The 15,740-nt window shown below is 38.7% G+C and overlaps 1 protein-coding gene across 1 annotated transcript; it reads left to right on the top strand.

The window, feature by feature from the left end:
* Positions 1-651: 651 nt before the first annotated feature.
* On the top strand, positions 652-10,524 carry LOC113815922 (focadhesin; the record flags this gene model as incomplete). Its single annotated transcript, XM_070120587.1, is given in 9 exon segments — positions 652-858; positions 1,388-1,562; positions 2,207-2,341; positions 2,507-2,654; positions 2,850-3,032; positions 3,384-3,610; positions 7,280-7,420; positions 7,596-7,804; positions 8,043-10,524. Coding segments are annotated over 9 exon segments (3,388 nt in total), but the record flags the coding sequence as incomplete, so codon positions are not given.
* Between the last annotated feature and the right edge of the window lie 5,216 nt (positions 10,525-15,740).

Genomic DNA, 15,740 nt, shown 5'->3' on the forward strand with positions numbered 1-15,740 from the left:
CATAAGAAGGACAAGAGGACCCAACATAAAAAGAGGCAATAAAGATGTCAAAAAATTTAGTTTCCCAAATAAAACTATTGAAGCATGAAAGAGCCTCCCAAAAAACATAGTGTGTGCAAAAAATGTGCATCAATTTTTAAAATTATACAATAATTTAATATAGCATAACAGACCACCTGAGCTTAGCTCTTCTCCCATATTGAAACAACTAGGTAAGAACACACACACACATTTACACATTCACATACTTACTTACTCACAAACACACATGTACTCACACACATGCACATACACACACACACATGTACTCATACACATGCACATACACACACATGCACATACATGCACATACATGCACATACATGCACATACACACACACATGCACATACACACACACATCCACATACACACACATCCACATATACACACATCCACATACACACACACACACATGCACATACACACATTTTATGAATGCAAGTATTATTATAACTGGATGTGTTACAGTCAGAAATCCAAGGAAGGAAGGAGATCAGATTTTCACTAACAGTCTGTTACCAGTGCTCCATACTATTCTTGTAAGTTATGGTTCATGAGATTACAATGAATTGCTGTCTCCTATTAATAGGATGACCTCTCGTACTTTACAGGTCTCCAAGAGCTATTGTACAAGGAATCACAGAGATAGTGCTGATGTCTCAACGTGATTCTGACAACAGTGGAGAGCCAGAATTCCCTTTTACAGGCCCTCCCAAAGGCCCAACTCACCCATATGTTACACTTATCACCAAACGGCCTGACCTGACATCCACAGTCCTCGAGGAAGTGGCCAGTCTGCTGCGACATCCAGATAACAGGTCAAACAGATTAAAAGGGTCTTGAGCTTTTTCATAATGATATTACATGTTGGGAAACTTTTTTTTTTTGTATGTTTTGCATTACGTACAAGAGGGAAGTCAAAGTTCTTTTATTATATGAGCTGTTAGATAGAATAATCATGGGTCTTCTGAATGAGTTCATGTGAAGGGGTAAGCTTAGATATATAATCATGCATATTTTATTTTGTCTATTTTAACATTTACATAATGTGTGTAGGCACTAAGCATTTCACATCATTATAAATGATATTAGCATAACAGATTTCTTTACAAGTCCTTCAGAACTTTAGATATGATTGCCAATAAAATGTTACTCACGTGCAATACCTAGATTTTTACACTTTAAATGAACACATTGGTTCTGTAAGTGTAATGTAGTTGCAATTTAGTTTAGTGCAGTCAGTAGACTACTACAGCAAAGTTTAGAACTTTTTGTATGCTTTAGGTTATCATTTGTCTTATTAATGCTGCATTGCATAACTATATAAAGAATTTTCTTCTTATGCAGATTAAGGTCCTTGAGTATTTGCCATGTTCGTCCACTTGTACTCCATGCATTCTGTATGACAGAGAACACCTTACCAGTGGCTAGGCCTCTCATATCCCTCATTGTGAATTCACATTCTGCCCAGCTAGGCCTTGACTTTGTTCCTCTGCTATCAAGGGTTGTTACTCTTATCAAAGTAAGTATTGTATGTTGAATGAGTCCTAAAAATGTGATGACTTACTGTACTTTTTTGCTGTAAAAGACAACCAAATTCCTGTGACAGGCAACATAGAGGTACCTTTTAGGTAAGGCCATTGAATGCCAAAAGTTCAGCTATTCTCATTTCCTCTGCCTGATACCTTTTGAAATCAGTAACATGAAGAATATTATGTAAATTTAAGCATTGTAAATTTATAACCCCCAATGCTAGGAGATATAGGGGTGAAAGGATACATTGTAAACAAACACTTTGGTCTTTTAAATTGACTTTTTTATATTGAACAACACTTAAATGACAAATGATCTAAAGCTGTATGCAAGTACATATATGTTGTGGAATTAATAGCATGCAGGAGTCAATAGTTTAAAATCACAGTTCTGAAGTTTGCTTGTTTATTTGTTTTTCTCATTAAAGAAAAAAATATATATATTTGCAAAAATGAGGGCCCGTCATATGTCATGCAGTATTTTATGCAACAGGAAATACAGTATCTGATTGTTGAAAACTATATATACATTTATAAATAGATAAATAGAGATATAGTTATAGAAGTACATACTGGTATGGATAATCATGATTTTTTTTCATAAAACAATAATTTTCAATGTTTCTCCTAACAGGATAGTAGCAAAGATCACATAGAAAGGAAGATGATGATACTACTTGCTCTAACAGAAATTGCAATAGCTGATAATTCTGCAAGGTTGCAGTCAGCTCTTTTGCCATGTCTTGTCATGATGGTGCCACTGGCTTGGGTTAGTTCTAATTGATTGTATGATTTTTGTTGTGCAGTAATTTAGTCTATTTTTTTTTTGGATTATTCCTTATAACTAGTGGTTATAAATAAATAAGTAAAATATAAGTAAGATGTTGCAGATTACATTTCATAACCAACTCCTTTCTTTATTTCTCTTCTGTAGAAGCAAGGGTTAGGAACAAGAACAGTAGAGAGATATTTGAATATATTGGTGTCCCGCCTGGGAAGAGGGTGCGACGTTACCCTGTGTGCTTTGGCAGAAGTCATACCTCAAACTTCTGGACAGCTACAAGTAAATCTACTAAAGTTAGGTAAGACCTGTAATAAAATAGGTACACAAGTTTTGTTACTTAGCTTTTAAATGATTGAAATAACTTGTGATTAAACATACAAAGAAATTTGACTTTGCTTTGAATGTAGGTGTTAAAGGCATACAGTTTTCTTAGATTTATGATAGGTGTTTTTATTTTTTATTTTTTTTTATTATTATTATAATTTTTTTTCAGGTGCAACTCTTCTTTCAAATAAAGATGGTAATCCTTTGATTGGTGCAAGATTGTTGCCATCACTGCTGCAGGTGTTGTCAGCTCCTTGCACAAGTATTCCTGGCCTGACAACAGCTGCTGCAGCTGTAGTATCTCTTATACAGGCAACACCAGCCCAAGCTTCAGCAAATACCCAGTTGGCAGGTTTGTTGTAATATTGTTGTAAGCACACAATAATCATCTACAAAAATTAAAGGTAGAGTAACAAATGATATAGGAGAGGTAGAGAGAATTGTGTTTGTAGGTATTATTATTTAAATATAAATATATATATATATATATATATATATATATATATATATATATATATATATATATTAATGGGTAAATTTCTATTTCAAGTTTTATGCTGGTAGCAAGCTTCCAAACTTCAGGAATAGATTTAAAAGAAGCAAAGATTTTAATGATTTTACATAATAGGAGAAGCATTAAAACATCATCAATACCAGGATTGTTTATATAGGCATTATGATTGACAGAATTCTCTCTACACAGGTAATGCGCACTGGGAAACATTATGCTGCACGTTTTCCAGTCTGGTTTCCTTCATACCAGCCCTAGAGTTCTCGGATCGATTGGTCAGGGATCCACAGCTGGCCTCAGATTGGCTGTCTAAGCTAGCTACATCCACCAATCAGATTTCAAGCTTTCACCATACTTTTGTGACATCTGTGTTTTTGTACCAGGGATCTACATCACAGTCTGTTCAAGAAGCAACAAAGGTGTGCACTCTTTCTCTCTCTCTCTGTCGTGGTCTCTCTTTCTCCTCCTATCTTTCTCTTTTTCTCCTGGTCTCTCTTTCTCTCACTCATTGTATTTTTCTCTTTCTCTCTATCATTCTTTCTTTTTCTTTCTCTTTCTCTCTATCATTCTTTCTCTTTCTTTCTTTCTCTTTCCCTCCCTCTCTCTCTCTTTCTGTCTCCCTCCCTCCCTCAGTCTAAACTCCCCCCCCCCCCAACTCTCTCTCTCTTACTCTTTGTCTTGCTTTCTTTCCTACCTCTCTTTATCTCTCTTACTCTTTCACTCTCTTTATCTCTTACTGTAGTCTTTTTATTTCACTTTTTTTCCTCTCTCTCTCTAACTTTTTCTCACTTTTTCTCTTCGACTATTTTGTTCTCTCACTCCTCTCCCTAACTTATTCACTTTCCCTCTCCCTCTCTCTCCTTCACCCTCTACACACTCCCGCTCTGCCTAGTCTCACTCACACACTTTCTCTCTCTCTTATTCCTTTTTTGACATCTTTATTTATAATAATCATACAGATTTGCATAGGAGGAAACCATTTAATTTATACCATACAGGTTAATTTTTGCAGGTTAAAAGTTACCTGCCTAAAGTAATTTATTTGAAAACCTAACCAACTTTTCTTTATAAGCAATAAACAGATTAATTTATTAAAATAACACAGATAACGAAATGTAATCAATGCATAATAAGGTTTTATGCAGTGTTTTGTGTGTTGCTATGGGTGTATAAGTTGAGAGGTGATAGTTTGCTCGACCACCTTTGGTGTGTTGCAGTCTTTACTTATACATAGTTATTTTGGCGACATTGGTGGTGGATGTGAGTAAATTCTATCGTCATGCAGCTCTGGCAGAGAAGTTGTGCTGATACTGCCTAGACTGTCACAGAACTTCCACCAAGAGCCAAATAGAGTGTAACTTCCTCTGTTGGCCGTGGGGTGGGAGTCAGAGGCTGGTTAGATAAGCATTACGAAACACCATTAGAGACCTGATGTTGCTACGATGTTCCAGCAAGTCCTTGTGATGAAGATTGGCGGCTTCCTAGATAGGCCTGAGAGCCCATTTTTCTATTTCATCCAGCCTTTTGTGGCTGGTGGTTGCAGTAGGAGACCAGGCCAATGTGGCATATTCTAGGTGTGGTCTGATCTGGGACTTGTACAGTGTGAGAATTCCCAAAGGATTCAAGAGGTGAGATATGCTTTGAAGGGCTGTCACCTTCAATGGTGTTTTTCAGATCCTGCTGACTTGCCTGTTAAATCTTAGACCACTGTCTACGTCCACGCAGAGGACTGAGACTGAGGGTGATGGTCATTAAGATTTTGTCCTTCATGAGAGTGGGATATAACTTGCCTGGGGCTTGTTTGGCAAATCTTAATTGTCATTGTGATCCCAGTCATAGATTGCTTGTAACTTTGAATTCATATTCGTTTTCATAGTGTCATGATTCTCACGCTGATATGAAACAAAGTGGGTACTGGCATCAGCATACGTTTTGATTTCAGGATGTTCCCTAAGCATATCAATATAGATATTCCAAAGGAATATCTATATCCCCTGGTTTTGATGTGTCCATGAAAGGACATATTTCCCTTGCATTATGGTGAGGAGGCTGGTGATAGAGGATGATTTTTCATTTGAATTCCCCACCTGGAGAACATTCCAGTTTTGTGACTGAAGTTATACTTTCATAACTAGCTAATTTGTGTGGTTTCACAGCCTTATTTTTCTTTATCTAAATCTCTACTGAGGATGTGTCAGGAAATCTGTCAGCCCCTGAACTGTGAGAAGGTCCTCTTATGCTGACTAAATGAGATGGTAACTATGGTCCCCAATTGTTAAGCTATTGCGAGCCTGAATGACAACTAAGTTTTCCATCGGTGTTATGCCTTGCAAAGTAGCAGGGACTCATTTGACTTCATAGCATGACCTCCAAAAAAACATCTTTCAGTCAGTCTGGTAAGTCAACTGTTAACAGCTGAATCTGCAGATTATCTCTATAGCATACAGCTACACCTCCAAAATTCTTTCCTTTTCTGTTTCTTCTTTGTCAGTAGCTACTGTTATATTGGTACTGATGTTGAAGGCCATGTGAGTCAGCTCACCACTATTAATCCAGAGGCCTCTTACATTAGCAAACAGAATTGAGAGGCATCTCTGGTTGTTATTTTGAGGTGTTGGAATCAGTGAAGCCATTTATTACACTTGCCCTTGGTGGCTGTTAAAGTTAGGATGTGACCATGAAGGAACAGCGAGAGGCTCAATGTATAGGTGGAAAGAAGTATCGCTGCTGAAGTGGCGGAGAGGTTAGTAGAGGCTGAGGGTGAACTACCATTTTGTGTTTGACAGTTTTGATATTCTGACAAATTTTTTTTAAGCAGTTTGGCATTGTCTGCCAAAGCCTTCCACCTTTAGCTGTCCAGAGTGTGACCTCTTGCCTTGCAGAAGTTGCAGGTGGCCTTACTTGCTGTTTGTAGTGAGAGCACTTCCTCCTCCCTGGATCTGCTGACAAGTGTCTCGTCCCATCTCAAAATTGCTAGGAAGCAGAGGCAACTGTGTTCTTTGAGTAGGATCTTGAAGTGCTGGATCTAGCTGAGTTTATATGGAAAAGACTTCAGAGATCCTGTCAGGCTTTGCAGTTACCGCCTTCAATTTCGCTGGAGCAAAACAATCTGGAATAAGCTCCTTGGTAGAAAGGATGGCAGCAGGAGGGATTCACACAACTCAGGGTTGCCGGGTCTTTTGCTATGGCTGGATGTAAACACGATGACACAGTTAGGAATGTCAAAATAAAGGGTAACAGATGGTAGAAAATTAAATAAATCCTCATACATCTTTCCTTTTAGGTATTTTGATTATTCAGGACACCCTCCTTTGGCATTCCTGCAATTGTATAGCAAGCAGCACACTCTGGCAAAGACAGGGGAGTTCACAAAATCTTATTGTGCTGGAGCTCTATTGCCGTTTGTGTGGGCTCTCTCTCTCTTTCTCTTTTAGTCTCACTCACTCACTCACTCTCTTACTCTCTCATTCTCTCACTCTCTTACTCTTACTCTCACTCTCACTCTTTTACTCTCACTCTCACTCTTTTACTCTCTCTCTCTCTCTCTCTCTCTCTCTCTCTCTCTCTCTCTCTCTCTCTCTCTCTCTCTCTCTCTCTCTCTCTCTCTCTCTCTCTCTCTCTCTCTCTCTCTCTCTCTCTCTCTCTCTCTCTCTCTCTCTCTCTCTCTCTCTCTCTCTCTCTCTCTCTCTCTCTCTCTCTCTCTCTCTCTCTCTCTCTCTCTCTCTCTCTCTCTCTCTCCATATATATATATATATATATATATATATATATATATATATTTATTTATTTACTTATTTATTCATATATATGCACTGCAATATTGTTTACAAATATGTATGATGATGCATTCATTATATCACTTGATTTTACTATATTAGTTAGTACTTGCACACACACACACATACACTCACACTCACATGCTCACACACACACACACACACACACACACACACACACACACACACACACACACACACACACACACACACACACACACACACACACACACACACGCGTGCACACATACACACGTGGGTATGTGTGAATCTGTATATCTATACATGGTTTATTTTCATACTCTTCTACAGGTTCTAGAAAAGGAAGTGATGAAGAAGAAGTCCCTCTCTTTAGAAGTGTTCCCAATGGTCCTCTACAGACTGGGTCGTGAACCTGATCCAGCGACACGTCTCACGATACTGTACACTCTACCATCATTAGCAGTTAATAAGGTGTGACACAAGATTCTTAGTATACTTTGTAATAGAGTATGGAACAGTGTTGATATTTTGTTAGAATGTTTATAAAATGCCAAGTTATCAAGTGTACTAGTGTTAACTTTTCTGAAATCAAAGATATATACCACAAGCCATTAATAGATGATATAACCCTACATTTTCACTACAGCTGTGTGTTGCATTGGTGCTGAAGACCCTCCTTGCTCTGTGGGGGTCTGGCTCCCTACGCCCACTTGTCCTGCGTCTTGTACATGATCTGTGGACTGTAGAACCTCGAACTTACTCATACCTGTCACAGCTGATCAATGATAGGTCAATAAATTCTCCAGAAGTTCAGATTGCAAGGGCATTTGTTGTCACCAGTATTTGTAAATCAAAGTAAGTTTGTTTTATGTAATGTTACAAGACAGTAGAATAAATGCACTGATATTACAAATGCCGAAAGTTCATGTATGATTTTCATATGCAGTGAATGAAAAGTGATTGCGAGTTCATCTACAATCATATAGTTGATTTTTGGTAGTGTTCAGATTACATATTTTATATAGTTATTCTAGAGTTTTATTGCTTTGTTCATATTTTGAGATATTCTACAAATAATGTTATTTCTCTTCAGACCTTCCCAGCATGGTGAGGAATTGCTGCCGCTGCTCTCAAAAGTGTTGAATGAATGCCGCGGTAATGAGGGGACTGCTCAAGCCCTGATAGCCCTTGATGGTATATATGCTTTATGCTCCAACCAAGTCATAGATTTGCGAACCACTTGGCGAGTTATTGCACCCAAATTGGTGAGAGACAATAGACCTGAAATTACAGTAAAATTATGTAATCTCCTAGGACTTGTCCCAACACTCCATGTAGAGAGCTCAGAGTATGAGAAATTCACAGAGAACTCTCTTATAATTCTGTGGAATTGGGTAAGTCATCATCATAGTATAGATGTAGTGGAAGCAGCATATAAATCACTGGAAAATTACAAATATGGCAGCTATACTCTGAGAATGTTACCAAAATATGCAAGGGAAGGACACCAATTGCCACCCAGCATGGCCGCAACACCCTTTGAAGCTGCACGTAACCCAGTGGATGTCTTAGATTATGTCCCTGCTGTAGGCTGGATTAAGCTGATGAAGGGATGCCCAGAAGCCCACATCCCTTATGTGCAGAACTTCATTAAATCTCTAGTTGCACGAGAAGTAGCTGGACTGCCAAAAGGAATCTACATGACAGCTGTTCAGGAGGCAAAGCGCAGAGGTGTCAAGGGTAGTGGTGGTCAACCAGAGCCTCCTTCTTACAGTTTCCTCAAAGACACCTCGACGTTGAGAACTCTTGTGAATTTCCTTATAGACTTCCCTGACATGTTGGAAAACTGCACAGAAGTAGATGCAAAGAAGAGATTGCTAAGGTGTGCTGTATTAGCAATGGAATCTTTGGGCCAGCCATTGCCACGGCCATATCCAGCTCTAGATTGGATATTTTTGGAAAAGGTACTTTCTGCAGCCCAATCAGTTTCAAATTCAGATTGGACAACAAGAATTCGACATAGTCTCTTTAGAATTGCTGCAAGACAAAGTAACAAGTCCCCCTCTGCATGTAATCTGATAAGCCAGTGGATGTTACCAGCACCTACCAATGGCTTAACCAAAGAAGATGAAATTACACTTTTTGGGCTGTTAGATCACATTGGTCGTGGAGTCCCTCCAAACTTCTTGCAGCCTTTCATAGCATACATTTTCCAACAACGCATATCTGATCCAAGTCATATGAAAGCTTTATTGGAGTCGGTAAAACCAGTCCTTACTGCTGACTTCATCTTTGACACTAACAGAAATGTTTTGAGTAATGCTATTGAACATCTAAATGAAAATATGGACCCTACAGATGAAGCGGTATATAACACGTATAAGGCATGTGTTGCTGACCTTCCACAAAAGCACATAGAACGACTAACCTCTCCATCACTTTGGTGGGAAGTTACAAATGAGAGATTGTACAGAGCAGCTGTGCTACGTTGCCATGTAGCAGAGAAGGACCCAGAGGAAATGGCTCTGCCCTGGCTCAATGACTTGGTAGACTCTGCAGCTTCTTTGCCTGGCGATCGCTCTCATCTGCTTAGTGTCATGTCAAACACATTAGTAACTAGGTGCCTTGTAAATGAGAGTACCTCATGGTTCCTGCAGCTACTAGGACGTCTAAGAGATCACCTAAAGAGAAAGACAGATGATAACCTCGTTGCAATGCATGAGCAGCAGCAGCGCATTACCTTCTACCTCGATCTCTTAGTGATGGGGCTTATTGTGTGGTCAGGCTTATGGGCCACAAATCATATGCAGGTTCTTGCTGAGACTCCAGCATTGCGAGATCGTCTTCTCCTTCCTTCCCTGGTGACACTTTCGGGTCAACCTGCATGGGTTCAGACTCTCAGTCAGTTTCTAAATTGGATGGTTTCATGCCATACACTCTTGCAGAATTATAATGCGTCTCGTTATCACCTTGGCTCGCCCACACTCCTCCTTGCGACGCTCAACCCAAGTATTTCACAGGTCATGTGGAATAAGGTTATTGCTATGCTTGTGTAAGGACAAAGGATCTAGATAGATTCTGTGATCAATTTTTAGCGCATATGTAATTTAAAATATTTATAATATAAATTAAAAAGAACTGCTCTATACAATGTAACTTTGCATGTATTTCTATGACTTTACAATTCAAGGGTCATGAGAAGTTTGCAAATTATTTGAGGTGTTGTCTAAGACAAGAGTGCGAGAAACTATTGATGTTTCTGAATACATTAAAGCCAGTAAGATGTCAAAAATATAACCATAATTATTGACTGCTGTTATGTGTTTCATAGTTTATCTTAATTGCTTCATTTTTCAAAATTGTATTGTTTCAGATATGTTATATTGGAAATATGGGAGTGTTAATGCATTTTCAATCATGTTATTCGTCTTCCATTGTAATGGCTCATTTGTTATAATTGCTTAAATGTGAATACATGTGTAGATGTATTTTCTGTTATATCTTCAACACAATAGATATTTACATTTATTGTATTAAGTATTATCCAGTGATAATAAAAACACAAGTGGCATTTATATCCAGTTTGAATATCAATCTACATGTAAAGGAAATCTTAAAGGGTAAGGCAGAAATTAATCAAAACCTAGTATTTTATTCTTGAATAAATAATAAATACAAAGAGGATAAAGAAGGAATACACACAACAGACAACTGCAGACTAATGTACGGGCGTCGAGCTTTGACGAGCTCTGTTGTCTTGTATATGGGAGCTATTCCATACCACTATGTTTCCCTAAAGAAAAGACCTACACCTTATTCGTTCAAAATGGCCACGGTTGTGTTCCAGGTATCAACGTTTACAAACATTTTAATATTTCGGCACAGTATATTTTACTGTTTATTAAAAAAAACTGAAAACATTTCATTTTTGTCAGACACTTTTTATTCAGTTACGGAATAACATTTACCATTTCGTAATGTGAGCCAAACGGCAACTACAATGTATTAGTGGAGATATAAACACGTAAAATTAACGAACAAAAGTGTGGCCAACTTAACGTTTTACTAGCACAGAAACCTTAGCCGCAATCGCATTTTCAAAATACCAAGTCTTATTAAGTCAGACAAGTCAGAAATTCCTCAAAAGCCAAAATAAACCCCGGTATTTTCAATAACATAAGATAAAAAATAATTGCTCTAGGATTTCCGTTGCCGAGGTAATGACTGTCCCAATTTTGGGCTCACTATAGTTGTGAAAAGAAACCCTCCATTTAATGGAAAAAGTATAGCGGACCCCCGGAATCCCATTCCAGGACGCCATGTTGAAACCTTTCATGCCAAATTTCACGATTTTGCAAGGTTTCGGACCCAAGATATAACCATGTTCGTTTGAATTCTTCTGTAAAGTGAAACTCGAAGTCACAGTACAGGAGGTGCCCTTCCTACTAGCAACAGAGGCATCCACATCTTTGACAGCCTGGCAAACAGAACAAGTCTTCGCAATCTATACCACGAAGATACAAGCATCGCGTCACGTGCTGGAATGCTAAACCGATGAAGTAAAAGAGAGGGATTAACATGTTCAGTCTATGGATCAGATAATAGATGTAAAAAAGGTTCGTGTTATCAAGGGAGTGGCAGACAGCTTCATCTCATCCGACCCCTGTAATGACTTTTCGACGTGCTATTCCAGTCACAAAGTACGGGTGTCCCATATCTCCACGTTAACTAGTTCATCAATGCTTAATAAAGATAAATTCAACCTGCAATCATTTTCTGAATGCATCGAATCAAAGTACTAAAGCACTATATTAGTAATACCTATTATCTAATGACAAAAAATATCGCATTTTTTTCTTCGTTTTTAATTCTAGAAGCATTTGCTTTGTAGATTTGTATATTAATATCAAAGAGCCCAATAATGCCTCTGGTTGGTTTGGAAACCTTTTGGACGAGTAAAAGGTATTTAGAGTACTTTTGCTCTTTCATATTACGTGATACATGTGCAACGCCACTATAGACAACCTATCCATTACGAAACTGATTTGAAATTCAGACTTCCCTTAGGTCCAGCCTTTTTTTGTCACGTGATTATTACAGTTCTTATTGGCTACAGACTGACCGCCAGTATCTATTCTCACGCCATGGCCAAGTGCAACTCTCATTTACTCATTTGATTTCCCAATTACGTCATCCGCTACAATTCCGTCCGATTGTTTCGTCATTTTCCTCACCGCTGGATGTGCCTGGAATGTCTGAATTTTACATCCTTTCTACTACCCTTATTATTAGTTTGCGAAAGAAACGCTATAGAAGAAAAGTATCTTGGAATGTTACGTTCTATCGGTTGGCTGAGTCAAATTCTTCATTAGTGGTGCCAGGCGTTATTTCTAATAATAATGTAGATAGAAACAATAATGGCCTGATTAAAAGCGTGTTGATATGTGGAGTGAAGCAAACATCTGAAAAGACTGAATCCTCTTTGAAAGAAATAAAATTCCGCAAAGAGAAAGATGGGTCATATGTGCCTGGAGACAAAGATAAACATTTGGTGGCCCAGAAGTTTGAGTTCCTCTTGGACCTCCTATGTTTGGCAGGTGTATGGTAAGACATTATTTGGAGGCCCGGAGCCAATAAGCCTTGTGAAAGACCTACATGACTTCAAGCAGCATTCGGCAATACAGGTTTCCTTGCAATTCATAGAAAAAACCGTAGGGATATTCTTTTGCACAAAGGTAAGTGGTAATCTATGAGGGGTAATCAATTTTGACCCCAAAATTGATTACCCCTCCTGTTTTTTTAAACACTTTCTTAAGGGTGTGGGGGCAGCGACACAGAAACTGATTGAGCACACTTTCCGATCCCTCAGTCGATCGGATCCCCCATTTTGAGAACCTCTGATCTAAGCTGTTTTCTCCGGTACTCCTCACCATCATCATCATCATCATCATCATCACCACCACCACCACCACCACCACCGAAAATACTATTGCTCCCCTCCAAAGTAATGTCATAATTATGATGGTGACTATAATAATGTTTATATCAGCCAGAGGATACATGTGTAATATATGACATTTGTCCGAATCGTGTCTGATAATGTGGAATAAATACGACAAGGTTATGTATTTGGGAAAAGTAAATAATCGATTTCATCTAAGTGACTATCAGTATTGAGTAAAAAATCATATAGCTTTATTTCTATTTTTGGAATTATCATGGAAACATTGACAAAGCCTGCCACACACACCGAAAATAGATAACCAAGTAAATGAATAAAAGAAACAATGCAAAACCATTGTTTGCAACATTAACGCAGCGGCAATACATCAGCTGACTTAAGTACGCACATTTAAGGTGAATTGCCTTGTGTTTTATACAGCTGAACCAGAGATGTTGCTTGAAGCCCATCTTCCTTTTTAGGGTCTTTGAAACAACCTCCGATGGAACAGTTTGAAGATGCAGAAATAAATATTGAAGTTTAAAGAGATGAAAAATGTTCGAGAGTCCTAGCACGAATGTGTGGAGAACCTTGGGAGTCAAAACCCATCTATATGAAGTTAATGTCCGCTTGGGTAAAGATGAAGCCTTATTTTGTAGCTTTTCCGAAACCCCTAACACTTTGATACATGTTTGTCATTTGCGCGCACATTATTGAAACGTGTTGAACCTGTAGAACCCTTTTTTGCGGGTGTTGGGGTGGGTGGGGGCAAGGTCTATATAAGTACAGGTCTCGTCATTAAGCGACTCAAATTCGTCCATCTCGCGCATGACGTCATCTGGAGACAGAGCCTGGGGGTTCGATGCTAAACGAGGGGTCATTCTTTGATGTGAGGTGGAGCCGTAAGGATCTCTCCCTCTCTCCGTTTTCGCTCGCTTGACTGACCGGTGCGCGCAAAGCCACAATACCCAGTGATTGCGTGCAGCTTCTATATGTACATTTATGTTATTATTATGTTTATGTATTGCCATTATTATTATTATTAACATTATTATTGTTATTGTTGTATGATTTGTTTTATAGTAAATTCGTCAAAAAACATTTGGAGTTTACATATGCCATGTCTTTTTTTTATTTTACGTCTTTATTATGCCATGTCTAAGCTGCAACATGAAAATTACAAAACTAAATTCACGTAGAATATGTGATATAGGCCTATAAACAATCGCTGATAATCATCGCCTGTAAAATCTGTCCAATGTGCAAATCGTTCAACGTGCCGACATCTAAAGTTACTTAAGTATCAGCTCATTTACCACCGTTTTCTACTATCTCCCTTCCAGCCTACCATGCTCTAATTCCCCCCGCCCCCCTTGCTCTCAGCTCTCTCCAAGTGACGTCATAGGCCTTATCACCCAAAGCTGCGCAGAACTCCGAAGTGACGAGACTTGTACTTATATAGACCTTGGCCGGGACAACAAAAGGTGTCTCGTGATCGGAGGCGAGACAGGCCGCTAAGCTCCACCCACTTCTGTGACGTAATGGGCCGCAGTTGGCTGTTAGCTGTTTTACTGTACTGGTTATTTTTTCTAATAGTACACAGTACTTTTTGGTATAATTTCCTAAATGAATTTTTCTATCTTATGGTGAGCTGTGCAGTGTTATAGATATCCAATGTAAGTGTGAATGTGCATGAAATATCTGAAGTAGAAAGAATGCATATGGCAACTGGATAAATGTCTACTGCCTACTCGATTCCTGTTGCGCGAGATGTCGTGTTTGCAGTAACCGCTGGAAAAGAAGGCAAATGTATCAATCTGTTAGGGGTTTCAGGATACTACTCAAAAGGCATATAACCACTATCAAAAGCAGTCACAGGCAGGTGTAAGGTCATAGCAACAGACAAAAAAAAAAAAAAAAAAAAAAAAAAAAAAGGCCAGTTGTTGAGACTTCAAATGGCCTGACCCAACTCCTAAGAATATACTCACAACCGGGGACAGTTTGGCAGCAAGGAATTCATCACTAGTTCTAGTAATGGTGCTCGCTACCAGATCAGAGCCTTTGGTTTACTCCTTAATGAGGTCATGAGAAACATTCCCGCTGCCTAATGGAATCAGGGATCAGTGGAACAAAGAGGCAAAGGGAGAAGAGAAGGGAGATATCTGCAACATTAGAAAACTGTGGTTATGGGACAAGCTGGCAACACTAAGGAGTAGAGAAAGAAAATGAGCACAGTTAAATTTTTTTAGGTGTTTCAGTATTTTCTGACACATGCACACACAAACATTCACACTCGCACTCTCACAGATTCAGTATTTTGAATGAATTTTACTCTTAAGTTGCTTTACATACATAAACCTTGGAACACGAACATCCCTATTCACGATTAAATTGGGTTATGAACACCATTTCCGATCACATTTTGCTTCGGGTCGCGAACGAGGCTTCCGAACCACGTGAGGCGTGCGGCTGCTTCACCTGTACCTCAGAATAGAAACATCTAACCAGTTCCCAGGAGATGAAGATAAAAAAATCGAGAAATACCAACAGAGTTGCCCGTTGTTATTATGGAACAGAACAGTTCTCTAAAGCCTCTCCTACGAAAGAGTAGTCTTCCTCCTCCATCTCCATCCATGCATTCCAGCAACGGTCAACCACAAAGGTAAAGTATACAGTGCAATTATTGTTTTATTTTAGTGCTACTCTGTTTTTCTGTAATTATGGTTATCATTAATTCGTTTCTGTATTTTTCCACACTTAAACTCATAAAAAGATACAAAAGTTACAAATTACTGTCTCTGGGGCCGGTGAACGGATTGATTGGATTTCCATTTATTCCAATGAGAAAAA

This window comes from Penaeus vannamei, chromosome 4 (genome assembly GCF_042767895.1).
Source record: "Penaeus vannamei isolate JL-2024 chromosome 4, ASM4276789v1, whole genome shotgun sequence".
Taxonomy (NCBI): Eukaryota; Metazoa; Arthropoda; class Malacostraca; order Decapoda; family Penaeidae; genus Penaeus; species Penaeus vannamei.